Source organism: Eulemur rufifrons, chromosome 7 (genome assembly GCF_041146395.1).
Source record: "Eulemur rufifrons isolate Redbay chromosome 7, OSU_ERuf_1, whole genome shotgun sequence".
In the NCBI taxonomy this organism is placed as follows: Eukaryota; Metazoa; Chordata; class Mammalia; order Primates; family Lemuridae; genus Eulemur; species Eulemur rufifrons.
The window spans coordinates 278,799,104-278,826,783 of NC_090989.1; the positions used below are offsets into that span (position 1 = coordinate 278,799,104).

The 27,680-nt window shown below is 49.9% G+C and overlaps 2 protein-coding genes and 1 non-coding gene across 5 annotated transcripts in view; 1 reads left to right on the plus strand and 2 right to left on the minus strand.

Annotated features, from left to right (window-relative positions):
- Positions 1-689: 689 nt before the first annotated feature.
- RPL12 (ribosomal protein L12) lies at positions 690-4,557 on the minus strand. Its single transcript, XM_069474689.1, has 7 exons — positions 4,426-4,557; positions 3,964-4,037; positions 2,528-2,626; positions 2,092-2,173; positions 1,388-1,474; positions 918-1,030; positions 690-744 (listed from the first exon to the last, which is right to left on the minus strand). Exons 1-7 carry the CDS (start codon positions 4,460-4,462, stop codon positions 739-741), a joined length of 498 nt encoding a protein of 165 aa, XP_069330790.1. The 5' UTR covers positions 4,463-4,557; the 3' UTR covers positions 690-738.
- On the minus strand, positions 1,549-1,675 carry LOC138388978 (small nucleolar RNA SNORA65). The gene has a single exon (XR_011234425.1). It is a non-coding gene; the product is annotated as a small nucleolar RNA SNORA65 (small nucleolar RNA).
- A 74-nt stretch (positions 4,558-4,631) lies between the features above and the next one.
- Positions 4,632-27,680, plus strand: part of LRSAM1 (leucine rich repeat and sterile alpha motif containing 1) — a 43,298-nt gene continuing 20,249 nt past the window's right edge. Inside the window, exons 1-15 of one of the 3 annotated variants that reach the window (XM_069476808.1) lie at positions 4,671-4,705; positions 5,096-5,243; positions 6,633-6,736; positions 7,137-7,193; positions 7,710-7,754; positions 8,837-8,914; positions 9,513-9,581; positions 12,022-12,106; positions 13,006-13,127; positions 16,708-16,798; positions 20,820-20,950; positions 24,715-24,744; positions 25,134-25,256; positions 25,570-25,709; positions 26,608-26,652. In XM_069476808.1, coding sequence (XP_069332909.1) covers positions 6,665-6,736; positions 7,137-7,193; positions 7,710-7,754; positions 8,837-8,914; positions 9,513-9,581; positions 12,022-12,106; positions 13,006-13,127; positions 16,708-16,798; positions 20,820-20,950; positions 24,715-24,744; positions 25,134-25,256; positions 25,570-25,709; positions 26,608-26,652 — 1,088 coding nt within the window. In that variant the 5' untranslated portion in view covers positions 4,671-4,705; positions 5,096-5,243; positions 6,633-6,664. Of the gene's footprint in view, positions 5,244-6,632; positions 6,737-7,136; positions 7,194-7,709; positions 7,755-8,836; positions 8,915-9,512; positions 9,582-12,021; positions 12,107-13,005; positions 13,128-16,707; positions 16,799-20,819; positions 20,951-24,714; positions 24,745-25,133; positions 25,257-25,569; positions 25,710-26,607; positions 26,653-27,680 lie in introns of all 3 variants that reach the window. The other 2 variants (XM_069476807.1, XM_069476809.1) reach the window with 2 other exon arrangements.

The following is a 27,680-nucleotide window of genomic DNA, read 5'->3' on the forward strand; positions in this document are numbered from 1 at the left end:
TTAGGGCAGTCATGGTACTCAGTAACCCTATCCAGGTAGTGCATCAAGCTGCTCTGGTGCAGCTTGCTCAAGTGTGTTGAGGTTGGTTCAATCCAACATCTAAGGGAGTGCAGGGTGGGAGAGGAAAAAAAAAATGTAAGGGAATGATAAACCCAAGTTCCAGTAAGTTGGTCAGGAGGAACAGGTGGGAGCATGAGACTTGGGAAAAATGAAAGGTCAGAAAATAGTCTGGTGGTTTACAGCACTAAGTTTAGAGAAAAGGTTGGGAACTACAGAGGTAAGCTACAATTACTACAGCAAATAACCCAAACCTCACTTTCCCATGAGGAAATGATTAGTCAAGGACAGTCAGGTTTCCGTTGTCATCTTAGTGGTTCTGAACCCTGGCTGTGCACTGGAGTGGCCAGCAAAGGCTTTAAATATGGGTCCTGGGCCCCAACCTACCCAGAGATTCAGTTGGTCTGGGATGGAGAGCTGCTTTCTCTCCAGGTGTTCATGCTGAACTACAGGTTATCTACGTGTCTACAAAAAGCATTTCCTTTCCAGGTCTCTTTCCAGAGCTCCCCCACACAGGCACAAAATTTGTTACCCACAAGGCGCCCAGATTATTACTTCTTCATAGGTTCTGCCATCTTGGCCCCATTTACCACCCTGCAAAGGAGGAACCAGATGACACCACATCAAAAAGCCCAGTGTGTGTTAAATGATCCTTTATTGAAATATTTTCCTTCGTACTTTTTAACTCTGTAGAAAAGAAAAAAGCTCTATCAGTAAAAGGGGAATTTAAAAACATAATCTTCCAGCCAAACTAACCACTTCTATAACTTTCCAGCTTATCTCCAAATACATTAGATACCTCCCCTCTCCCCAGCGTTCACCCTATCCAACCAAATGAAACTGGTACAAGAGTCACTTACAGCTGGGCATTCCACTGCACCACTGTTGATGTCATCTATGATGTCATGTGGGTGGCGGCCATCAACATTGCAGCCCACAGACTGAGCAGTCCCCAGGATCTCTTTAATGGTTCCTGTAGTAAAGAAAAAGTGCCATCTGGTGCTGCCTCTCCTCCCTCACAATCCTCAGACAAGTGGCGGGGGGCTGCTTTTGAGTTCTCTCAGCAGGCAGGGAAGGGCTGCCATCCCTGACCCCCAATACAAAGCTTAGAGCTCCATCTAGCCGCATAAACCCTGAATGCAAAGTCTCCATGGATCCCTTGATGCCCAGACACATCCAGCTCAAGATCTCAAGCCATCCCCTTCAATACTAGAGAACACCACATCCCAAACTGGGTCTTACCAAGTCCTCTTTGAATGGGAAGAATGCTAACCACTTGGTGAAAACACCCAACTACAATGAAAGTAATTACGTATCATCCTGTTCTTACCAGAGAGTTCTCTGGCTAAAGATCGGTGCCGCATCTGTCTGGCAATGTTGACAATCTCATCAAAAGTGATATTTCCGTTGTGTTTAACTGAAGAAAAGAAAAAAGAGCAAAAGCTGTCACAGCCTGCAAGGCAGATCATGTTACATCCTCCACCCATTTCTAGCTGTTCCCATGCTTTCGGCACAGAGTCATCCACATGAAGAACAACCCTGTTTCCTAAGCTGGGGTTTAGTATCAGCTCACCACTGGATTGCACCTGCCAACAGAACTGGTAGGTGCAGTGGCGGGTGGCTATGGACAAATCAAAGTCCTCACCAATCTGACATGGCAAGGACCTTACGTTTTAGAGATGAGAAATGACAAGCTTAAACTATGGGTATGGCTTAAGCTGTCCAGAGTATCCACCAGCAGCATGCGGTCTCTTGCTTAAAGGGGCAGTGCTCTCAGTGGCTTCCCTGTCTGCTGACCTTTCCCTCTAGCATGCACTGTCAATGGCACCTGCACTACACAGGACTGGGGAAAGCTACCTGGCATGGTTTGGTATTGCCTAGCTCTAACAGCCTTAACCAAATAACCACCCAATCAATCCACCCAAACCAACCCTGGGTTTCATTAAAGGGAAAGCGTAGCCATGTACCAGTCACTGGGCACATAGCATCAATCACAACCACTACTGAAACAAATCCTGGGAAAAGGCAACTCACTGTTTTTCTGTTTCTTTCTGTCTCTTGGTGGTTCTTTGAGGGCTTTGATGATCAAGGCAGAGGCAGAAGGTACCACTTCAATCTGGAGAAGAGATTCTTGACGTAAATGAGCTATCCCACCTCCAGTGAACAATACCACCACTGTATGACAACCAATACTGCCACGTGCATCGGCTCTCTGACACCATCGGCCAGACACTGGGCTTACCGTGCTTGTTCAAATAATTTTCACCATCTAAAAACGTGATTACATGGCTGGCCCAATGTCACACAAGTGACATGTCTTTGCCCTAAGGTCCACATTCTTTGACAAAGCCTTCCCACCAAGACAAAAATTGCTCTCTGCTCACCACTGGTGACAGAAGCTCTCTCCCCAGGAATCCCAGAGGGTTGTACCTCTCTGCCCTCCCTCAAAGCAAGCATAAGAAGTAAATACCTGGGCCTGTCTGTTCTGAATAGTTAGTTTCACTGTAATCCTCAGACCCTTCCAGTCACCGGTTGCCTTGGCGATGTCATCACCAACCTTTTTTGGAGACTGTAGAAATAAAGGTATGTAATCATATTGTGCCCAAAGTTGAACCACAGCCTTAAAACCTGCCCAATACTTCTCACTTAGCAACACCCCGAATCTTATTGAGTACACAGGAAGCTGGCTGAAGCACCTAAGTAAGGTGCCCAAGTAAGTAAGGGTAGCTTCCTGATCAAAGCAGAGCTATCACCATAGTATAAACTGAGAAAGTGATGCTGGGCCTTAAGTCTTGTCCAAGGCTGTAAGCTGCTGGCTCAGGGCCACAATTGGGCCAAGTCCCTTACTTGCTGACTCCCTCATAAGAACCCATGTGGCAAATTCAGGGTTTTCAACCTTGGTTACAGTAGAATCACCTAAGGAACTTTCAAGGTCTTAGGTTCACGTGTCAGACCAATACAAGCCCATCTGTGGGGAAGGGCATTTGGGCATTTGCTACTTTGAAACTATTTCCTAGTTACCATTAGCCTAAACAGGAAGCTAAGTGTCCCTTAAGTGCCATCTTAGCTAAGGGCCAAGGTAGGGAGCAGTAAGACACTGGTTAAGCAAGACCAAGGGGAAAGAACATTTGGGACAAGGAAGCACTGCCTAAGGAATAACTGCCTAGTGGTATTCAGGGAACTGCAAGTTCAATAAGAGTACAACATGGAGGTGAAGCAGGCCGGAGGCTGGTGACCATATAGGTCTTAGGTAAAGCTTGTCATATTAACCATTAGGTTTATGTTTACAGAGCTGTAAATGCTCACCAGGATCTTCACCCACACCCCACTTCCCTGGCCAGGAAATGCAGACTAACACTAAATAGGCTGCCTACTATCGCTAAGCCACTCCTGACTTCAAAACTCTGACTTGACCTCTTCGGGCCCATCCCTCAGGATCACCAAAAACAGCAGGTAAGAGATATGTGGACAGCAATTCCAACTTCAAGGGACTGTGTTCGGTTTTTCAGGTATGATCTTCCCATGGTACCTCCTGCTAGTTCCCTGATTCAGGTCTAGTAGGGGTGTCTGCACAGCCGGAGTTTAACACACTGACTGCCACACTAGAAAAAAATATTTTCTCCCAGGGGCCACGGTGTTTTATTACAAAAATAGAATAAAAACTTGGAAAACCAAACGATGCTTTCTAATTTAATGAAAAATTTGTTTTTTATTTTCTGTGAGTTATATGCAATTTGAAAAATAGTTCACGCGGCTCCCAAGGTGAAGAGACGTGTGAGTTACACACGCTTCGCGAGGTCCCAGGCTCAAAAACAGCATGAATTAAATACAACTCACATGGCAGTTAATATGTTAACTTTGCTCTCACATTAAATGAAGAAACGCCCCTTAGCGGGGATGACTTACCAGACCCAGGGGGCCGATCTTGGGGGCCAGGGCAGACGTGGCACCGACTTCGCCACCGGTGCACCTCAGGTACACTGGGAGAAAGGAAGGATTAGTGCGTCTACAGAGGGAGCCACGGCTCTCTCTTCTCATCTTTCCCGGCAAGTCACACTATCCTTTGCCCTTCCCGAAACTGCCCCGGCCGTCGGCGATCCCAGTCCCGGGCCAGGAACGCGCGGAGACAAGCCTTACCCTAGGGCTTGCGGGCTGCCAAGCCGCCATAGGTCGTACGGTTCTCCCTCCCCATTTACAAGAGGGGAAAGTGAGGCCCAGAAATGCTAAGAGACTCGGCCAGGACCGCATAGCACGGGAAAGGCCTCTAGGAGGCTATAGGGCCCCACACGGGAAAGCTTTAAACGCGCGGCGGGGGTCGCGGCGAGGGAGGCTCCATCCCGCAGCCCCGGCTGCAGCTAGAGCACGCACCGACTTTGATCTCGTTGGGGTCGAACTTAGGCGGCATGGTGGAGGCGGCTGGTGTCGGATGAACCCGGATTCGGGACGACCGAAGAAAGTTGCACCTTGGCCTCCTCCGAGCCGAAAACCCAAAGGCCGGAAGGCGTGCAGACCACGCCGGATATAGGCAGGACAGCGCCGCTCTCGCGAGATCTGTCGTCTCCGCCCAGCCTCCCAGCGACGCCCTTGCCGTCATGTTTCTTGTGGGCAGGCGCCTGAGGCTGGCGGCTGGAGAGAGCCCGGCACCGCGGTGAGCTGTGGCTAGGGATTCGGAAGGGAGGATCGTTCGGGGAGTTCGCCCCGGAGGAGTCAGGGAAGAGGGGTCTGCTCCCGAGATCCAGGGCCTTGCTGTTCCCCTTGCTCGCTTGTTGTGAGGGTCACCCTGGGGTCCCTGTCACCCAATCCTAGAGCCCCGCCCCTCCCCTGAGGCGTCCGCACCCCCATTCTGGCACCCCAGTACCTCGGCGACCCTGGGCCCCCTCTAACCCCTTCGTGGTGTGTGTATTTTAGTTATCAAAACAATCTGTTCCAGTCTAAACCCAGTCCAACTCTTAATTCTGAGATTCCGCGATTCCCAGAGTCTCAGACTTCGTCATCCTGGTCTGCATGACTTTCTGAAATTGTGAGTTTTGGTCCCCAGCTCCTGCGTTTGGAGAAGACCAGACTGGCTCTGCCGGGCCCGTGCTGGGTGATCTGCGATCGCGCGTCCATGACCAAGCCCTCTGAGTGATCAGCCTGCCTTCGGGTCCACCCTAGGGTCGAAACGTGGGGGCCCTCCACAAAGCCAGGTTGGCCACTGCCCACCCCAGCCAGGGAGGGATGGGTGTGACTCTCCCCATCTGGGCTGGACGTCGTGGGGAGGGAAGGGATGAGGGATAGACATCTGGGGGCAGATTGGAATGAACTGATCTTCTAGGAGGGATGCGGGAGCTATGGTCATGGCTGGGTGGTTGGGGAGGAGAAGGGGAGGGCTGGTCATTGGGAGCAGAGGGTAAGTGCTAGTCATCAGGGAGGGATGGGGGACAGCTGTTTGCAAACCGTTCTCCAATCTTGCTGGCAGGGGGGTTGACAAGAGGGCCCCTAGCTGGCTCTGCAGGCCTGGCCACCTCTCCACACAGCTAATGCCCACAGGCACAGAACTGTGATCTCTACCCCTCCCCCTGAGAACTGGGTGTGTCTTCAACTGCATCTCCTCCCCAAGCCTCTTCTCCCCTAGCTCCTGTGGTAGGCCCTGAATCAATGTTTGTTTCATGTGTGGTGCTTTGTGGCTGACATTTATCGAGTGCTCATTATGTGCGAGGTACTGTGCCATGTACTCTGCATGTATGAAATCATTGGATCCTCACAGAACCCACTGTTGGTAGCATTACTACTCACACTTTACCAGTGAGGAAACTGAGGCTCTGAGAAGTGAACTAAGGTGATGCAGTTGATGGGCAGCAGATCTTGGATTCAAACCCAGTTATATTTCATCCCAGAGCCTGTCCTGTTAGCCATACACTTCCTTGGATATTTGCTTCCTGGCCTATAGCTGTCCTTATTAAGCACTGATATTTGCAGATTCTGGGCAGGCAGTGAGCACCTCGCTTCTGAGTTCTGTGTATTTCCTGTGTGCCAAGTTATGTGAGCACCAAGGAAGGGCAAACTCCACAGGACCAGGACTGGAAAGACCAGAGACACAGGCTGGTTTTGCTACAATTCAAGCTGTATAACCAGATCACTGAACTTAATAAGGATCTGTTTCTTCACTCCAAACAGGGATATGGTGAAAATCAAATGTAATAGTAACTGCGAGGACTACTTTTTGGCTTTTAGTTAGCTCAGAGATCTCTTTAGTTATGATGGGCTTGAACTTCCCATGGTCGTGGCTGGCTCTGGTTTGGTTCTGCTGATGCCGCCCTGACAGTGTTTCGGGGGTAGCAGTGATTCATCAGCTGAGTCTGTTAAAGTCCTCAAAGAACATCCCTGGAAAAGCCCTGAGGGAACTTCTGGCAAGCTCAGGAAGGGGAAACAGAGAGTACTGCACACCTGTGTGGGGCTCAGGGCACAGATTGAAGGATGAGACAGACACAGCCCCTGCAGACTAGCTGCATGCTCTGTGTCACTGTGCTACCCGTCCTGGGTGATGGGGGGCTGTGACACATTCCCCAGGCCCTAACTTCTCTCCTGTGCCCCAGTGTCCTGAAGATTGCTCTGGGAAAAGGGAAAGATGCCACTCTTCTTCCGGAAGCGGAAACCCAGTGAGGAGGCTCGGAAACGCCTGGAATATCAGATGTGTCTGGTGAGGGAATGTGGGTTTCCTCTGACTCCATCCCATCTCCTCCTCTGCCCCAGGAAATAGGGCTCCACACTGCCCCCAAACAAGCTGGACTTCCTCCCATCTGCCTCCCCTACCACCACGAGAAATACCTGGCTCAGCCCCCACGAGTGAGGCCCCTGTCAAGAGCACTTCCCTCCTAGACTGAGCATACTTGTCATTGCTTGTTCAGTCTCTCTTCCCTGCTGGACCTCAAGCTCTGGGAAAGCAGGGACCCTTGGTCCACCTGCCGAATGGACTAGCAGAACCAGACAGTGTCTATGGACCCTTGTAGCTCCTTAATTTTATGTTTCTTTGCCTTATTTCTCCACTCTGCAAGGATGCTTTATTAGAATACTTTTTCAAAAGTCCTTTTTATCTTTAGGCAAAAGAAGCTGGGGCAGATGACATTCTTGACATCTCTAAATGTGAGCTCTCAGAGGTAAAGTGAGGGTACTGTTCTGGCTGTGAGTTCGGTCTGTCCTGTTTTATTGAATCACATATCCCTGGGAAAAACAGATGTGGGCTTTAAAAAGGCCAGAAGCACTAGTCAAGAACTGTTTCCTTAGATTTCATTCTTGTCCAAAAGAATTGAGATGATCTGTTGGCCTCAGCATAGTCTCCAAGAGTCAATGAGTCTGATTAGAAAATGTACCCCAGATTCCTGGGGTCCTGGAAGGCTCTGGCATTCTCCGGCCCCTGGTGGGGTTCATGATGGGGGCGAGGTAAATGGGACAGGGCAGCCTCCTGCCAGCTGACTGAGGGGACCGACCACATTCCCAGCACTGCTGCTTACCAGCCTTGCCCCTGGGCTGAGCACTGCTCTTTGCAGCAGCACTTGGTGCCTGTGCCCGCTTTTCCCCCTCCTGCCTGGCTCTCCCTCACATGAATGCCACTCAGAGAACAAATTAAAAACTGGCAGGAGGAGAGACACTTACTCTTCTTTATCTTGTCTTAGATTCCATTTGGAGCTTTTGCAACATGCAAAGTTCTACAGAAGAAGGTGAGATGGAGCTTCACTTTCAGAGAATTGCTTCCTGCACATTCGCTTGTTTGAAACCATGTTTTCAAACGTGGGACTTTTAGGAGCTGTCTTGGCACAGACACCTCCCTTCTCTGTGGTTCTCACCCTTTTGGCCTGCAGCAGGTGTTTTCACAGATAGGAGAGTAGGCTTTGGGACTGGACAGCCCTGGGTCACATTCTGGCTCTGACCCTCACTGGCCCCATGCCTTGGGTAACTTCCTTAAACTCTTACATCTCAGTTTCTTCATCTGTGAAATGAGGACATGCACAGTTCCACTCTCTCAGAGGTGTTGTGACAATTAATTGAGTGGTAGATAGCTAGCTAGGTAGTGGTATATGTGTGCTGAGTGTAATACCTGCCATATAGGAAGTGTGATTAACCCTAGTGTTAATAATACTGGACACTCATTTCATTCCGGTCATGCAGGGGAGATTAGCAGGGGAATGAATGAAGGATTTTTCAGAAAAGCATTGCAGCTTTGAACGCAGATAGATAAGAGTGCTCTAAATGAAGTATCTAAATGAAGATAGGTAAAAAGTATTCATTACCAACAGAGTAGTGAACTCCTTGTCACTGGAAGTATTAAAGCAGCAGTCAGTGCCTAAGAAAAATAACAATAGATGTCCCGGATTTGAGCACTGGACCATGTGCCAGCCCTGAGCCAAGGACTTTTTGTCCGTTGGTTTCTTTAATCATTTTGACAGTCCTGGAGGCAGGCACTTATTATTCTCTATTTTCCACGGGAAGAGGCTGATACTGGGGAAGGTTCTGATCAGGACGGCTGCAGGGGGATCTCCTCTCAGGATGAAGGTTGAGTTAGAACTCTAAGGTCCCTTTCACCCTTGAAGTTCCAGATTTTAAGGGAGGTCATCTGATTCCACATTTGGAGATTCCATGATTCTGACCTGTGTCCTCTGTTAACAGCGTCTGGGAGAGCAGAGATGCCGGGGTGTGGGGTGTGGTAGGGCCACTGTGCACCCTGCCCTGCGCTGGCTGTGAGTGCTCAGCCTGCCCTGCCTGCCACTCTTCCTCAGCCCTTCCTCAACTCTTTTCCACGCAGGTGTTGATCGTCCATTCAAACCACCTCACTTCCCTGCTGCCCAAATCCTGCAGCCTCCTGAGTCTCGCAACCATCAAGGTACTGAGCCCTCCGCCCAGGCGTCCGGGGCTCTGCATGGTGTTCCAGATGGCAGCCGAACTCCCTGCTCCTTTTGACCCTCCTCTGTTAAAGTGTATGCCACACACGCCTGATGGAATAGTCAGTCTGGGATGTGGTCTACGTGGTTTATAGGGCACTTCTGTGTGCCGCGCTCTGGTGGGGTGGCAAAGATGACCAGCCTCAGGCCCCGCCCTTGGGAGTTAACACACTAGGTGGAAAGGCAGATGGCAAACTCATGGCAGGTAAACCAGCAGAGCAAGGAAACTGATGGCCCCAGACGTGGAGGAAGGGGACAGATGTCCAGGAGATGTGGGTGGATTCCCTCCTGACCTCGAGCCCCTCTAGGATGGGGGCTGGGACGTATTCACGGATGTGTGAGGTGTTCCACGTGGACGTGAGCTTGTGAGAGTGGACGTGCACGCGCAGAGCCAGGCCTGGCAGCACAGGCGTCACGGTGCTTTCCATGGTTAACTCCGGTCGGTGGGATTGGGTGCTCTTTGTTTCAAGAGAGAGGCACCTTCTGGCCACTCTGGAACCTGGAATCTCAGGGGTGACTGATGGGTGTCTCCTTCTGCAGGTTCTGGATCTCCACGACAATCAGCTGACATCCCTTCCTGACGATATCGGGCAGCTGACAGCCCTCCAGGTATGGCTGCAGGAGACAGAAACTACCTCTGATCGCCTAAGTGAGAAATTGCAGTCACACGAGCCTGGAACGTTCTGGCTGTGCTGGCCAGGAGAAGCAGGCTGCACTTGGCGCCAGCTCCACCCTCCCCTTTGCTCTTGAGACACCCAAAGGACACCCTTGCTGTTGCAGACTGGGCTGTGGGTGTCTCTCAACCATATCTTTGGCATCTCTTTTTTGGGATTTCATCATGAGTTTTACAGAAAACAAGCACCCAGTGAGTCTACCTCCTAAAAATGATGAATTCAGCACTCTGACTCACGTCTCACTTCTAACCGCTGTCAGCAGTAGCCCCTGCGCTTACTGAGTGCTCGCCCCGTGCCAGCCCTGAGCCAAGCCTGTCCCTTGCTTTACCTGGTGAAGCCATCCTGTGAGGCAGGAGTTCACGTGGCCCCATTTTACAGAGGAAGAAGTGGCCTCCCACTGCATTTAGACTGAAGCCCATTGTCTTCACTAGGACCCCCAAGACCCCATCCGATGGGCCCCACCCATCTCTCCAGTCTCCCCTCCTACTGTCTCCCCTTTGCTGGCTGCAGTCAGCCCCTCAACCCTCTGTCCCTCTGAGCCCCACCCCTGCAGGCCTTCCTTCCACCCGAGTGGCTCTTCCTGGCGCTGTTTGCAGGGCTCATCCTTCATCTCTTAGGCCAGACGTCTCTGCAGATCCTCCGCTGACCTCCCTAAGTGGAGCCCCCTAACTCATCTGTCTCCACCCTGGCCTATTTCCTGAGAGCACAGCGGCGGTCTGTAGTCCCTATTTATGTGTCTACCGGCTCACTGACTGTCACCCTGACTGAAATGCAGTCTGTGTGAGGGTGGCACCTCCACCTAGCACGCTGCCCAGCACATGGAGAAGACCAAGAAGGCATTTGAATGAGCAACTCCAAGATGTAGGTGATATTGTCACATTTTACAGAAGAGAAAACTGAGGTCCAGAGAGATAACTGTAGCTTGCTGAAGGTCACACAGAGAACATGTGGCAAAATAGTAGTAATTGCCACGACTTTGAGCCACAGTAAATGCCTTGGCTAGGGTCTTGGGGACTTTATTTTTATATGCATATGTATATATATATTGGGGTTTGGTTTTTCTTTGTGAAACAGAGTCTCGCTCTGTCATCACAGGTAGAGTGCAGTGATGTCATCATAGCTCACTGCAACCTCAATCTGGGCTCAAGCGATCCTCCTGCCTCAGCTTCCTGAGTAGCTGGGATTACAAGTGTGCACCATGACGCCTGGCTAATTTTTCTATTTTTTTTTTTTTGAGGCAGAGTCTTGCTTTGTTGCTGGGGCTAGAGTGAGTGCTGTGGCGTCAGCCTAGCTCACAGCAACCTCAAACTCCTGGGCTTAAGCAATCCTTCTGCCTCAGCCTCCCGAGTAACTGGGACTACAGGCATGCGCCACCATGCCCGGCTAATTTTTTCTGTATATTTTTACTTGTCCATATAATTTCTTTCTATTTTTAGTAGAGATGGGGTCTCGCTCTTGCTCAGGCTGGTCTCGAACTGCTGACCTCGAGCGATCCACCCGCCTCAGCCTCCCAGAGTGCTAGGATTACAGGTGTGAGCCTAATTTTTCTATTTTTAGTAGAGATGGAGCCTCACTCTTGCTGAGGCTGGCCGGAACTACTGAGCTCAAGCGATCCTCCCGCCTTGGCCTCCCAGAGTGCTAGGATTATAGGCGTGAGCCTCCACGCCCCGCCTTATATGTATATTTTTATAGAATTGCTGTGTTCACTGTTTGTGATTTTGGGGTACCTGACAATAACACATAACGTCCTTTGGTTCATCAGATATTCATCTCCACATTATTTTTATTGGCTATTTAGCTTTCCATTGTATCTCTTTTAATGGCCACTTAGTGTGTCATCCTATTGGCCTCATCCCCCTCAAGGTGCCACATCCTGGAGGGAGCACGGCTTTTGGGATCCAATAAGCCCGAGTTCCAATGCCAGCACCACTGGCTGCAGGCCTGGAGACCCTGGGCACGTCACACGTCTTTGTGCAGCTGGGTTTCCTCTTCCTCAGCACTGGGGTGACTAGAGCCTCATCAGGTGCTGCCTCACCCAGACCCCTGAGTCTGTTAGTCTCCTTCCTCCCTCTGTGATTGGGGAGAGTTAGTGAGCGTTTCGTAGTTGGTATAGATGATGGAACCTAGCCAGGACTGGGTTCGAGGTCTAGCTTTGCTCTCTTGAGCACATGACTTCACCACTCTGACCCCCAGCTTTCTCATATCTCAAATGGGATTGTAACAATCTATATCTTCCTCACAGGGCTGGCGGGAGGAGATGAAGGTGTGTGTGTGTGGTACCCGGATATGGCCTGGCCGAAAGCAGGGGTGAGGCTGCAGTGATAGTCCCTGTGGTCTGTGTGTGGGTTCCCATGTCATTTCTTCTTCCCTCTTAGGTATTGAATGTGGAAAGGAATCAACTGACGCATCTCCCACGTTCCATCGGGAACCTGATCCAGCTCCAGACTCTCAATGTTAAAGGTAGGGGGGCCAGGGAGTCCTGTCCCTGTGACCCTCGGTCAGCTTGGGTTGTCCCCACTGGATCCACAGGGTGCTCCACTTGGGAGCCACTGAGCATGAGGGCAGCTAGTCCCCAGGTGTGGTTATAAACTGGACTGACAACCTACTAGATTGGTCTGTATCAATGGTAACCAGTGACAGGCTGTCTGGAGGGTTGCTGTGACAACTCAGAGCCAGGGCCCTGCCAGACTGGAGACACTATTGGCAGCCCAGCCTCTGAGACTCAGCAATTCATATTTATAATAATGGGTGGTGGCAGACTGATTGGGCGACAGCGATTGAGGAGCCACAGTAACAGTTCTGAGAGGGCTTCATGCTCCGCGAACAGCGCACCCACGCTCAGCAACGCGGTGAGCCTCAGGACAAGTCCACGAGGGCAGTGGTGATGTCCCGTTCACAGACGAGGAAAATGAGTGTGTGGTGCTTGCACTACCCAGTGCGATCGTGACAGAACCAAGCTTCCACTGCAGGCTCCTTGCCCTCAGAAGAGCACTTGCCTCCCCAGACCCCAGCTCTTCCTCATCTTCTCCCTGCCCTTCAGCACTTTCTGCACAGAATGCCTCAGCCTGTCTAACTATAATGTGTGAATAATCATAAAAATGGTGGCACCCCATTTATTAATCACTTTCTCTGTGATAGGCAGTGTGCTGGGCCCAGGGAGGTAAGGTTAGGTATCACCTACTCAGCTAGTAAGTGGCAGAGTGGGAACTTGAACTGAAGCTCCACCTTCATGTTCTTACTCACAGACTCAGGGCCTGGGACCTGGCACATGCCCAAGAGGTCAGAGTCCGAGCGGGTATCAGGCAGGAAGCTGGTGACAGGGCTTTGGGTGTTGAGCTGTGCCATTGGGCTCTCTGCAGACAACAAGCTGAAGGAGCTTCCAGATACCTTGGGGGAACTTCGGAGCTTACGGACTCTTGACATCAGTGAAAACGAGATTCAGAGATTGCCACAGATGCTGGCTCATGTTCGAACCCTGGAGGTAAGTGGGGAGCCCACCTTCCCTCCTTGCACATTCCTGAGTGCCTGCCCTGTCACGGAGTGCCGGGGTCACAGAGATCCCAAGGCATGGTCCTTAACTGATTATGGAGAGACCAGTGTGTCAACATTTGCTACCATAATGGGGGCAGAAAAACATACTTCCGGAGTGAAGAGGAGAGAATGCTGAATCTGGACAAGGCTAACACTTTATGAAAGTTGTGGTATTTGAGCCAGACCTTGAAAGAAGAATAAGATTTTTGAAAAGCAGGCATGGATGACAGCAGCGTCCCCGGTGCAGGAGGCAGGAGGTGGGGAGGCAGAGGGTATCTCGGGGAAGGGTGAGGAAGCGATGTGGCTGGAAGTTGCTGTGCCTGGAGGGCCCAGATCATAAAGAACCCAGAAAGCTGGGAAGGAAGGAGGGAGGGAGCCAGGGGCTGGGCCTCAGCTGGGCAGTGCAGAGACTCAGTTTCCTCAGAGCTGGGCGGGGCCGCACTCCTGGGCCCCTGTGTCAGTCAGTGCGGGCTGCCGTAACAAGTAGCACAGGCCGGGGGGGCGTGGTGGGGCTTAAACAACAGAAATTTATTTCCTCACAGTTCTATGGGCTAGAAGTCCAGGATCACGGTGTTGGCAGGGTTGTTTCCTTCCGAGGTCTCTCTCCCTGGCAGGTAGATGACCATCCTCTCCCTGTGTCTTCTGCCATATTCTCTCTGTACATGTCTGTGTCCACATTTCCTCTTCGTAGAAGGACATAAATCGCGCTGCGTTAGGGCCCAGCCTAATGACCTCTTTTTTTTTTTTTTTTTTGAGACAGAGTCTCACTTTGTTGCCCAGGCTAGAGTGCCGTGGCGTCAGCTTAGCTCACAGCAACCTCAGACTCCTCGGCTTAAGCAATCCTACTGCCTCAGCCTCCCGAGTAGCTGGGACTACAGGCATGCGCCACTATGCCCAGCTAATTTTTTCTATATAGATTTTTAGTTGTCCATATAACGTCTTTCTATTTTTAGTAGAGACGGGGGTCTCGCTCTTGCTCAGGCTGGTCTCGAACTCCTGACCTCGAGCGATCCACCCGCCTCGGCCTCCCAGAGTGCTAGGATTACAGGCGTGAGCCACCGCGCCCGGCCCTAATGACCTCTTTTTGACTTAATCGCCTCCCTAAAGACCCTATGTCCAAGTACAGTCACATTCTGAGGTATGGGAGCTTAGGATTCCAACATATGAGTTTGGGTGGGAGGGACACAATTCAGCCTAGAGCAGATGCTGACACGAGGCGGCCTGCTTAGGGAAGGTGGGCTTTAACAGCCATGACAACAGGTGGCACACGTTTATCCAGTGCTTTCTGAGGGCGGGCACTTCTGCGATAGCTCTCTGCATCCTCATAGAAGTCTTGTGGGGCAAATACCATGGTACAGGTGACAAAACAGACACGGACGGTTTAAGGAGCTTGCCCCAGGGCCACACAGTTAGCAATAGCAGAGGTGGGGGTAAATCAGGTGGTCTGAACTGGTGCCCGTGCTCCCCATCCTGTGCTGCTTGGCTTCTAGAACGGCCTTACCCATACAGTGATGAGCAGTCTGGCCGGGCGTCCCACAGTCCTCTTGGATCCATCAGTAGAGCACCTGTCTCAGGCCAGATGCTAAGCAGAGGCGTCGGTGTCACAGTGGGCTGGTGGGCACAGAGATGGACCACAGGGAGCTCACTGACCTCAGGGCTGGACACCTCCTGCCTTGGTGGCCAGCCTGAGGTAGGGCAGGCTGGGGAGACCCGCCAACCCAGGCTTATTCTCTGTGCTGCCCACTAGAACTTTCTGCAGTGATGGAAATGTTCAATGCCTGTGCTGTCCCAAGCAGTGGCCACTAGCCATGTGTGGCTAGTGAACACTTGGAATGGGCCAGTATGTATGGCCAAGGAACTAAAAGTCTGATTTTATTGAATTTTAATTCATTTATATTTAACTAGCACGGGTGCTCAGCAGCTACCATTTTAGACAATGCAGCTTGGAGCACGTGTTTCTAATCCTGAAGCTATCCTGAGATATCTAAAAAAGTCTTTTGAGCTTCTTGGTGGCACCTGGGACAAACCTTTTTTTAGAATGAGAGAACAGCAGCAGCCATTCTTAGCGAAGGCCATACTGTGCGCAAGATCTTCTTCAGATGTCAGGCATATTACCCATTAAACAGCCCACCAGGTCAGTGACACCGTGACTGTTTGGCTCTAAGGGAGCCACAACTCAGTGAAGCTAAGTGGCCTGTTTGGGGACACACAGCTGGGACTGAAGAGCTGGAATCTGAAGCCAAGGCTGTGCATCTTTGGCGCGGCTGTGTCCAGTCACTGCTCCTCCTGCCAGTAATGGAAATGTTCTGTGATCCGCGCTGCCGATGCGGTAGCCACCGGCCACCTGTGGCTGCTGGACACTTGAAATGTGGCAAGTGCAACCGAGGACCTGAACTTTAAATGTGATTTAATTTCAATTAATTAAAATTTAATTACAGCCTCCTCCCACTGCTAAATTACAACCCTCCATTGCTAAGTTTGACTGGCTTAATTAAAAAAAAATTTTAAATGTAAATGGCCACACATGTCATATAGCCACCATCCTGGACAGTGCAGACCATGGTCTGTGCTCTTAAGCCACCACGCTGTACTGATAGTGACTAATTGTACCCATGTAGGGTTACTTTGCTTCAGATTGAGCGTCCCAGCACGGGGTTTTTCCACTCTTGGGCCCCCCAGCCCCTGGGCAGTCAGTTCCTCTCCCTCCCGGAGCAGTCTGCCACTCCCTGTGCAAAGCACTTGCTCAGCACCCACCATGTGAGGGCTCCGCTGCCCAGGGCTGGGGGCCTGAGCTGCCCTCCCACCCAGCTACTTGTGTTGCAGTAAAATCAGAGCTTCTCAGGTCTTTTCTGGCCCCAGGACTCCCCTGGCCTGCAGGCATAGAGGATATCAGTTCCTGCCCGCACTCGGAGGGGTCAGAGGGCCTGTGGGAAGTCAGAGGTCGGGAGGAGGAGGGCTCAGTCCAAAATAACTCACACCGGGTCAGGGCAGCCTTGTGGATGTGTGTGTGTGAACCGGGGTCCCTGCTTCCTGGGCTTCATAAACACGGAAGCATGTGTGTGTCTGATAAATGTTTGTCATTTCTTAGAAAGACATACTGTATATTGTTAGAAAAATTCAAATACTAAAAAACGTTTCATGTAGATGGTACCCCAGAACCTCCCCCAGAGGAAGCCACTTGGAGTGTGATACATATTCCTCCAAGTTTTTTCTATAATACACTAATGTGAGAACGCATGAGTATATTTTTTCACAAAGGGAGAGTCATATTCTATATACTGTCCCATAACTTCTCTTTTTCACTTACGTATTTATCCAAAGGTGTGAACTGAGTGCTTGCTACTTGCTGGTGGCCTCCGCAGGTGCTGGGTAACCAGACAGCTCGGCCCTCTCCACTCTCAGGCACTTGCCTCCTGGGCAGAGGGGCCGGATAGGAAGCACACAAATTAATAAGGGAATCGGGCAGTCTCCAACTGTGCTGGGGAGTGAAGTGAACTGCGCAGTGAAGAGGGGTCCCCTTTTGTCTGCAGACGCTGAGCCTCGACGCCTCGTCCATGGTCTACCCTCCACGGGAGGTGTGTGGCGCTGGCACCACAGCTATTCTGCAGTTCCTCTGCAAAGGTAAAGCCAGGCCGCCTGCCTCCTCCCCTCAGTAAGGAAACGTGACCCCAGCAGCCATCCAGGGCTATCCTAGGCTGGGGGACAGCAGAGACCAAGATGCCCACAGTGCCTGTCCGCTCAGAGCTCAAGGTCTAGTGAGGGACATGGGCAAAACAAATGATCGCACAGGGAAATATAATTACAGACCGTGGTTACAAGATAGCATCATGGGGCATCCTAGTTAGGTTGGGGCCTCCGAGAAGGCCTGTCTGAGAAAGTGGCCTGGCTGATACCTGAGGGGTGCGTAGGACTGAGAAAAGGGGGAAGGCTGCTCCTGGCAGAAGGAAGTGCATGTGGGGCCGTGAGGGCAGGGAGCCCGGAGCATGGTGGAGAGAAGGCCAGCGTGGCTGGAGCTCCAAAGCAAAGGGAAGAGAGGGAGGAAGCCGGAGAGGCCAGCAGGGCCCAGGCCCAGGGTCACACGGAAGAGCCACGTGATCAGACACTCCGGCTGCAGTGAGGAGAAGGGATCGGGGGAGGATGGGAGACTAGTTAGGGGGACACTGGGGTCATCCAGGAGAGAGACAACAGTGGCGTGGACTTGGAGAAGGGCGGCGCAGAAGGAGGAGGCCGGGGGCCGGTAGGAGGGCAGGATGCCCTGTAAGGTGGGATGTTCTTAGTGGTTCCTGTCACCTATAGAACTTTCAGGATGTAGCCAAGACTCACATGCCTGTGGTCACCTCACTTATGATGCCATTGCTAAGCAACGGGAATGGGTGGTCTTTTCAATAGATGATTCTGGATCAATTGGAGATCCTTGTGGAAAAAATGGACCTTAACCTCTTCCTTAAACAGGAGACAGCACTAATCCTAAAAGTTTGGTAAATTAGATTTAGTTAAACTCGAAACTTCTCTTCTTCAAAGGAAACCCTTTAGGGAGAGAAAGGAAAGCCATGAAGTTAGAGATGATATTTGCCCTACGTACACATCCAGCAAAGGACTTGTGTCTGGGATACAGAAAGAACTACAGATCCATAAGGAAAAGGCATTATCCAAAGCCTTGAATGAGAATTTTGTAAGAATTTTACACAACATATCCCGATGGCCAGTAGTATCTGAAAAAAGGTGCTCATCATTTTAGTCAACAGGAAAATGCAAATTAAAACTGCAAAGAGATAGTTTGATACACCCACTAAAATGGCCAAAATTGAACTGTCAATACCAAGAACTATCGAAGATGAGGGAGCAACGGGAACTTTCATATACTGCAGGTAGGAGTGAAAACTTGAAAATTATTTTAAAAATTGTCAGTATCTAATCAAGCTGAACATTCAAATACCCTATGACCCTTCGGTTCCATTCTTGGGTATATGCACAACAGAAATGCACGTGAATAAATGCCAAGAGCCATGTGCAAAAATGTTCAGAGCAGCGCTGTCCTGATAGCCCAAATGTCCAGTAGTAGGATGGATAAACTGCTTTATACTTAAACATGAATACCACACAGCAATTGAAAAGAACAAAGTACTGCTACCTGCAACAACCTAAATGAATCTCACAGAATGTGGAGTGAGAGAAGCCAGACACAGATGAACATGTGCTTGTCTCGGCACGCAAGCTCTGAACCAACACTGGTTCCTGGCCTTAAGGGCATGTTCACTTTTAAACTGCAGTCCCCAACCCCTGGCCGCAGCCCATTACCCGTCAGTGGCTGTTAGGAAACGGGCTACGCACCACCGCCTGAGCTCCGCACCACACACACCCCCACCCCCCTATCTCCAGTCCGTGGAAAAATTGTCTTCCATGATACTGGTCCCTGGTGCCAAAAAGGTTGGGGACTGACCGTTGCTGTTAAACATTCATCAGGTTGTACACAAAGGCTTTGTGCTCTGTTCCGTACATATGTTATGCTAAAAAAAGCAGGGGAAGGGGTTACACACACATCACACCAGCGACCAGGCCACTCTAATCTGCAAATTAGAGTCTCTGAGCAACAGGTGATTCTAATGTGCATGCTGGCCAGTGGTTGAGCTAGACCAAACCCTTTGTTTTCTTTTTTTTTTCTTTTTTTTTTTTTTTTTGAGACAGAGTCTCACTTTGTTGCCCAGGCTAGAGTGAGTGCCGTGGCGTCAGCCTAGCTCACAGCAACCTCCAACTCCTGAGCTCAAGCTATCCTCCTGTCTCAGCCTCCCGAGTAGCTGGGACTACAGGCATACACCACCATGCCCGGCTAATGTTTTTTCTATATATATTTTTAGCTGTCCATATAATTTCTTTCTATTTTTAGTAGAGATGGGGTCTCGCTCTTGCTCAGGCTGGTCTCGAACTCCTGAGCTCAAACGATCCGCCCACCTCGGCCTCCCAGAGTGCTGGGATTACAGGCGTGAGCCACCACGCCCGGCCCCCTTTGTTTTCTTTAAAAAGATTTTTAAATTATGTAATATTTAGGTATACTATACATATAACGAATAAAGCAGTGAACATGTGTATACCTACTACACATCATAAGAAATAATCCTTTATTTAAACTGTATAAAAGTATACATATATAAAATTTATGTTTTGTTCTTTTAAAAACATTTTTTTTTTTTTTTTTTTTTGAGACAGAGTCTCACTCTGTTGCCCAGGCTAGAGTGAGTGCCGTGGCGTAAGCCTAGCTCACAGCATCCTCAAACTCCTGAGCTCAAGGGATCCTCCTATCTCAGCCTCCCGAGTAGCTGGGACTACAGGCATGTGCCACCATGCCCGGCTAGTTTTTTCTATATATATTTTTAGCTGTCTATATAATTTCTTTCTATTTTTAGTAGAGATGGGGTCTCGCTCTTGCTCAGGCTGGTCTCGAACTCCTGAGCTCAAACGATCCACCCACCTCGGCCTCCCAGAGTGCTAGGATTACAGGCGTGAGCCACCGCGCCCGGCCTAAAAACATTTTAAAAACCATAAAAGATATCATACCATATGATTCTATGCCCTGCCTTTCTTCACTCAAGAAAATTCTTGGGCGTGTTTAAAATGTTCTCTTAAACTGCTCTATAAGATTTCACGTGCTGGCGGCCAGAGCTTAGTAGCCATCCCTGGTGGTGAACGTGGAGGCTGTTTCCAGTTTCCCGCTGTTCTGAACATTGGAACCCTCACCTCTCTGCCAACGTGAACTTTCCTGTAGCGCAGGCAGCAGTGGAGTTGGTGGGTGAACGGGCACGAGCTCTCTCCACGGTGGCCTGGGGAAAGGTCCCACCAACCTCCATCTTGTGAAGAGTGTCTCGGGACCGTTTTTCCCCTTCACAACCTGGCTGACTCTTGGCATTATCTTAAAGAGTTTGCTAGATAAACAAGAGAGCCTCTTACCATTTTAATGTCACTTCCTTGATTATGTGAATTTTTTTTAATGAGTCTACTGCCTGTTTTTAGTATTTCTTATCGCTACTGTTTGTATCTTTCTGGGGTGGGGGAAAGATAGCTTTGACTACATCAAAATTTAAAACTTATTTATCTCAGAAGGACGCCATCATCAAAGTTAAAAAGACAATTTACCACCTGGAAGAAGACAGTTGCAATATACGTTATAGACTCAAGGTTATTAACTATAATATGTAAGGAGCACCTACAAATCAGCAAGAAAAATGCTAACAACTCCACAGAAAGTGGGTCTAGGCTATGAAGCCTTTCAGATTTTCCAGGAGGAAACTATGCAGGGCCAGGGAAGGAGAGCATCTTGCCCGAGGTCTTACATGCAGGGAATTATTGATTGGTAAAGCCGGGTTGAGGACACAGGTTTCTCTACTAGTCTCAGGCTTTTTCTACCACCTCATTCTCACCTGCAGGGTAAAGAGGCAGACAGCGTGCCCATTTACTCACTCAGCTGACATTCATTGAGCAAGACCCTGGGGATTAGGACCCATGAACCACGTGGAGGGCGGTGGGCTTAAGTTGGCGGGGAGAGGTAGACTGCTGGGGAGGAAAGAGGAGGATGAGGGCACGGGACCTTGCATGTCTGGGTACCTCGGCTGTGTGTTCCTCCTGGCCAGCTATGTCCCATCTGTTGCAGAGTCAGGGCTGGAATACTACCCCCCTTCCCAGTACCTGCTGCCAGTTCTGGAACAAGATGGGGCTGAGAACTCTCGGGACAGCCCTGACGGGCCCACGGACAGATTCTTGAGGGAGGAGGTAGAGTGGCAGGTAAGGCAAGCCTGCCTGCTGGCGGGAGAGTGAGTGAGTGAGAGTGTGTGTGCGAGTATGTATGTGTGTACGCGCACCTGGGCATGGCAGGAATGTTCAGAGCTGCAGGCCCGGATTCCTCGTCAAACCCACACTGGCCTCCCTTCAGACTGATGTGCTGAGCCGCTTTGACAAGGCCCACGGTGGCAGCCTCACCCTGCAGCTCACCAAGTGTGGGCTGTCTCCTGCTCCTTTCTGTTCCCTGAACTAAGCCCACTCCCTCCCCCAGGAGGGCCTGCCCTGTGTCCGCATTTCTCCCCACTCACCCGCATTTCTCCCCACTCACCCGTCTTACCCTTCAGTTCTCAGTGTAAACATGACCTGCACGGCTCAGGTCTCCTGGCGTGTGTTCTCAGAGTGCCCTGCGCATTTCCTTGGTAGCAGTGATCACAGTGCTGAATTAAATGAAGAACTATGTGGGAAACGATCTGTCTAACGTCTGTCTCCCCTGTTGGATGGAGCTTCGTGAGAGTAGGGACTGTGTCTGTATTGTCCATTGCTGTCTCTCAACAAATACTTCTGGACCAAATGCCACTCACTGTCCAGGACGCCCCCAGCCCTCGGTCTAGTAAAGGAGTCAGGCGCACATGCCAGCACCAGCAACACGCTGGCCCTGCCCAGTCCCTGGCAGTGAGCTGGCAGAGGACGGCATGCAGGAGGAAGCTCAGCAGGGGTCACCACGTCAGCCTGGGTGCATCCTCTGCCCCGAGCCTGGAGGCTCATGAACCAGGGTCCTCTGACCCTGGGGGCAAAGGGGGAGTGGCCATCACAGGAGAACAGGGGGTGCCAGCTGCCTATGGGTTTGGCTTCATATCTTCAGTGATTCTTTTATTGATTTATGTTCCTGGATACCACCTTCCCTGTTTTCCACTGCATTTGTGATTTTATATTTCTTCTGCCAGTTCAAGAATTGGAGAGGGAAGAGATTACTATCTGGGAAAACTGGGCCAATTTATATTCTCAGAAAGTATTTGCAATATACATACCTGCTAAAGGATTAGTGCTGAACATAGAAAGAACTCTTTCAAATCGTAAGAAGAAAACCATCCCAATAGAAAAAATAGGCCAAAGATATATCAATAGATACTTCGCCAAAGAAAAAAATGCAAATGGACAATAAACATTAAAAAATGCCAACATTGCCAGTAATCAGAGGCATGTAAATTAAATCAACAGTGAAATGCCATTGCCCCCCTCAGACTGGCCTAAGTCTTGGCTTGTCCAGAGTGGAGGGAAGCGGGTGTCCTCACACACTGCTCCTGGGAATGCAAATTAGTACCAACGATTTGTAGGATACTTTAACAATAGATGTCAAAAATTTAAATGGTCATAGCCCACGATCCAGAAGTTCCACTTCTAGGTATAGTCCCCAGAGAAACACTTGCATGAGGAGATATTTACAAGAACGTCCACTGCAGCCTCATTTGTAGTAGTGAAGTATTGGAAGCCCCTCCATGTCTGTCGGTAGGATGGGGCGGTAACTGGGTCATGGCCACACCTCGACACAGCATTTTAGACTCGGCTCGTCGGGACACGTGGATGAGTGATGAAGGCATGTTGCAGAACAGATGAGCATAGTCTATTTCCATTTTCTTATGTTTAAAAAGAAAAAAATACATAAGAAAACAGATCAGTAGTCGCCAGCAGTTGAGAGTGGGAAGAGGAGTTGATGAGGAAGCGGCACAAGGGAATTTTGGGGGTGATGGGATGTTCTATATCTTTTTTTTTTTTTTTTTTTTTTTTTTTTTTTTTTTTTTTTTTTGAGACAGAGTCTCACTCTGTTGCCCGGGCTAGAGTGAGTGCCGTGGCATCAGTCTAGCTCACAGCAACCTCAAACTACTGGGCTTAAGCGATCCTACTGCCTCAGCCTCCCGAGTAGCTGGGACTACAGGCATGTGCCACCATGCCCGGCTAATTTTTTGTATATATATATTTTAGTTGTCCATATAATTTCTTTCTATTTTTAGTAGAGACGGGGTCTCACTCTTGCTCAGGCTGGTCTCGAACTCCTGACCTCGAGCGATCCACCCGCCTCGGCCTCCCAGAGTGCTAGGATTACAGGCGTGAGCCACCGCGCCCGGCCCTGTTCTATATCTTGATTGTGGTGGAGGTTACATCACTATATGCATTTGTCAAAATTCATAGCACTGTTCACTAAAGTTTGAATTTTACAGTAAATTATACCTTAATTTAAAAAAGTTTATATATATATGTACACGCATACAAACATATATTTTTTTCCAAAGGCACAAATTGTATGTGTGTAGGTACGTGGCCTTGGGACTGACAGTGATAGTTAGATCTGGGTGTGGGATGGGAGGGCCAGGAGTGGTCAGTGAGTGCTTTAGTTTTATTTTTTTATTTTTATTTATTTATTTATTTATTTTTGAGACAGAGTCTCACTTTGTTGCCCAGGCTAGAGTGAGTGCCGTGGTGTCAGCCTAGCTCACAGCAACCTCAAACTCCTGGGCTCAAGCGATCCTCCTGTCTCAGCCTCCCGAGTAGCTGGGACTACAGGCATGCGCCACCACGCCCGGCTAATTTTTTCTATATATATTTTTAGTTGTCCATATAATTTCTTTCTATTTTTAGTAGAGACAGGGTCTCACTCTTGCTCAGGCTGGTCTCGAACTCCTGACCTTGAGTGATCCACCCGCCTCGGCCTCCCAGAGTGCTAGGATTACAGGCGTGAGCCACCGCGCCTGGCCTAGTGCTTTAGTTTTATATGCCATTTTTTAAACTTTTACAAGGAGAATATATTCAGATGTTATCTATATAATTAAAGCTTAGTTTAAAAGTTATACTTCTGCCATTGGTGTAGGAAAAATCCTATTTGTAGAATGCTGCTTTTACGATTGAAACACAGACTGACCCTGGTCTCAGAGCAGGATAACCGAATAGAAGGACCATTAAAAACCGTGTGTGTGTGTGTGTTTAATTGTAAAGTAATTCATGTTCCTTGTTATAAATTTAAACAATATAGACAATTGTAAAGTAATCGAAAATCAACTCTCCTGCCCTATCACCCTGTCCCCTGGAGGTGGGCATCTTTAACTGACTAACCAGTGTCCTTCCAGACTTTTGTCTCAACACCTATATACATATGCTGAGAGTTAAGTTGTCTTTACAAAAGTGGGATCATGCGCCACACAAGTGAAGGATGGTGACATTCTTTTTCCAAAACTACGTGCACATTCACCCCACTGACGGTTGTGTTAATAGTCCGGTGCATGGCTGCATCGGGACTGACTGATATAGTCACCTGTTGATGGATTTGTGAGTTCTTTCCAGTGTTTTTGCTCTTTTGAGTAATTCTGCAGGAACTTGCACAGACACCTTTGTGCATTTGTGAGTGTCTGGGTAGAACCGGGCACTGCAGGTGTGTTGTGCAGACATCCAAGGAAATCAAATTTCCCATTTCTTGTTCTTTTTGGAGCGCCATGCCTGCTCAGTGCTACCTCCCCAGAACTGTCTAGAAGGGCTCCTTCCCTCTCTTTCCTACAGTGCCGAGCATATGGTAGCAGCCCCATCGTTCTCACCCTGGTGTCCCCTGGAACCACCTTGGGCCCTGGGCAGCACCCATGTGCCCAGCCCCTCTGTTCTGACACCGTAGTCCAGATGGGCCAGAGTCTGTCTGATGTCGGGCTGCCCAGGTGATCCTGTGCACATGCCAGCGAGGGCCACTGCTGTCACCTTCTCTTGACCACCATCTTTTTTCCCCCCAGAATAGGTTCTCAGACTATGAGAAGAGGAAGGTAAGAAAACGCCTTTTCTCCTGTTCCTTTTTTTTTTCCTCACTAAAGATCTCAACTCATAAAATATTTAAGGAAATGACTTTTTCCTGGCTCTAAATTAGAGGTTAAAGTAATGCTTTTCTCTTACACGCATTGTCTGCTGCATGTTCGTGCAACTCAGCTGGGTGGTAGAGGATCTTCGTTTCACAGATGAGGCGACTGAGGCTCTAAATCACCGCCAGCCTTTGCCTGTGAACAGCCTGATTTATCACACCTGGGCCCTGGGGCAGGGGCCGGGTTGCTGGGCATAAGACCTGCAGCCCGCACAGTTCGGTGTTGGGGGTGGATTCACCTGTGTCCTAACGCCCACAGGGCTGTGCCGACAGTCGCCGGGACCTGTGTTCTTGCAGGAACAGAAGATGCTGGAGAAACTGGAGTTTGAACGGCGCCTGGAACTCGGGCAGCGAGAGCATGCCCAGCTCCTTCAGCAGTGCAGCAGTCAGAAGGACGAGATCCTTCAGACGGTCAAGGAGGTTTGTGAGCAGCCCAGTGGCCTCCTGGCTCAGGCTGAGGTCCCTCTGAAGTGGGAAGGCTATGGGATCAAGCTGTCACTTCCGTCCCCCAGCACCTAAGAGGGCCCTTAAAGTCACCCAGTCCAGGCTCCTGTGTGCAGGTGGTTACTCTGAGGCCTATGGGGGAGGAACTGAGGTCACACAGAAAGGACTGGCAAGGCGGGATGGGGAAGCCACTGTCCTAACCCCAGTCAGTGCCCCTCAGAGCCCACAGCATTTTAGGGGGTCCCAGCTGGCTCAGGACCTCTGCCCACCCCTTCCCCGACTGCCACAGGAGCAGTCTCGGCTGGAGCAGGGCCTGAGTGAGCGCCAACGCTACCTCGATGCAGAGCGGCAGCGGCTGCAGGAACAGCTGAAGCAGACGGAGCAGAACATCTCCAACCGCATCCAGAAGCTCCTGCAGGAGAATCGGAGGTCAGGCTCCTGTCCTCCAGCCCGACTCACAGTCCTCCCCCCAGGTGATACCCTGGAGGAGCCTGGGACGAGGGGTCCATCTCTCCTTCAAGCGTCTGCTCCTGCCCAAGGCTTCCGTTGTTAGAATCCAATCTGGGTGCTTTGATTTGCACCAACTTACAGGGGATAGAACCAGATCTGGGCACTCCAAGGTCTGGCTTCTTGTCATGGGACTGCTACTGATTGGACTGTGGCCTCGGGCAAGTGTTTCCCCACTGGGCCTCAAGTTTCCCGTCCATAAAGGGAGCGAGTTTAACAAGATCACTGGGATCACATCCTGCCCCAATATTTTGGGTTCCACGTAACCCCTTGCCCAGAGGTCAGCCTTTCACCCTGTAGTGAGATTTGCCTGAAGGAATCCTGTGCAGGGTAGGAGCTACTAAGACCTGCTTCAAGAGCAGGTCCTGATGGGGCTGGGGAGGAAGGGGGCCCGAGATGTCTCGTTAGGGGGCCGTTGCAGGAAGATCATGGACGCAGGCTTCAGCCACAGGCCCTGCTTCCTCTTCTCTCCCCCCGAGTCACTAGCTCCTCCATCACCGTCAGTTTCCAAGTGCCTCAGTGAGTCTGGGAAAGCTGCCATTTGTTGGGTGTTTCCTATATGCCAAACATGATATATATAATTCCTTATTTACGCTTACAAATACCGCCAAGTAATTTTATTTATTTTTATTATTCCCATTTCACAGGTGAGGAAACCTGGGGCTTGGAGTGGTTTGAGTGACTGGCTGAGAACCCAAAATTCCTAAGTGACGGGACTCGGGCACCCCCAGCCCAGTTGCTAAGCCCCTCTGCACAGCCGCACGGTGAGGCGGGACAGGCCTGCTAGTGACTGCAGGGACCTTTTTGGTTTTCTCCACAGACAAAAGAAAAGTTCTGAGATTTTGAAGTCACTGGAAAATGAAAGGTAAGTGTTCTTCCAGTGGGGCAGAGATTTAGGGAGAGAATGTCTTGTGATTCTCCAGAAGATTGTGCTAGAAAGTTTCCCTAAAGCTAAAAGGAGATTCATCTTCTTAGAGAATATTTAGTTAAAAAGAATCACTGCTTTCAAGTTTGTTAAAATTTGTGTACACTCCTGAGAAAAATTCAGAGATATGAATAAAGCTGGATGGATAATGTCCAACTATATTTCTAGTATAAAAACTGGGGGAAAAAAAAATCCATATTTCTGGAAAGAAAAAGAATTTAGTTGCATAAATTATATACAACGGAATAATCTGTAGCCGTTAAATGTCTTTTAGGAGAATATTCCTCGTTAAGAGATAACACTCATGAGATATTGCTAAGTGGAAAAGTGATCATTGCATCGAAAGCAGAATTTTAGTATATATTTGTTTTTTCTGTGATAGAGTCTTGCTCTGTCGCCCGGAGCTAGAGAGCAGTGGCATCTTCAGAGTTCACTGCAACCTCAAACTCCTGGGCTCAGTCCATCCTCCCACCTTGGCCTCCCAGAGTATATCATTTTTTAAAGATAGTCTATGTGAGTATCTGTTTGCAGAAAGCAAAAGGGCCCACCCCAAATGTTAACACTGAACATTTTTGAGAGGTGGGAACTACAGGTGATGGATGATCTTTCCTTTTTTTCCCCTTTGTTTTGTATATTTTGCAAGTTTACTGCATTGAGGCACCCCACTTTTGTAATTAGAAAAGATGGCGGTGGGGGGGGGAGGACGAACTCCACCGTCCTCCCCTTCTGGAGATGACGACTGTGAATCCCTCCTGGTTCTCTGGGATCCCTGAGCTGTCCTGTGGGAGCCTCCTCTCCCACAGTCAGCCCAGCCTTCTACGCCCCTGGCTGCCTGGTAGGGCCTTCTGGAGGGCACTTCCTTGGGGGTGGGCGGTGGCCCCATTATCCTGCCCACTTCAGCTGTGGTGCTGGTAGCCAGCGTGGTCAGGGCCGAGCTGAGTGGTGGCCGGTGGCATCATTCCTTCAGC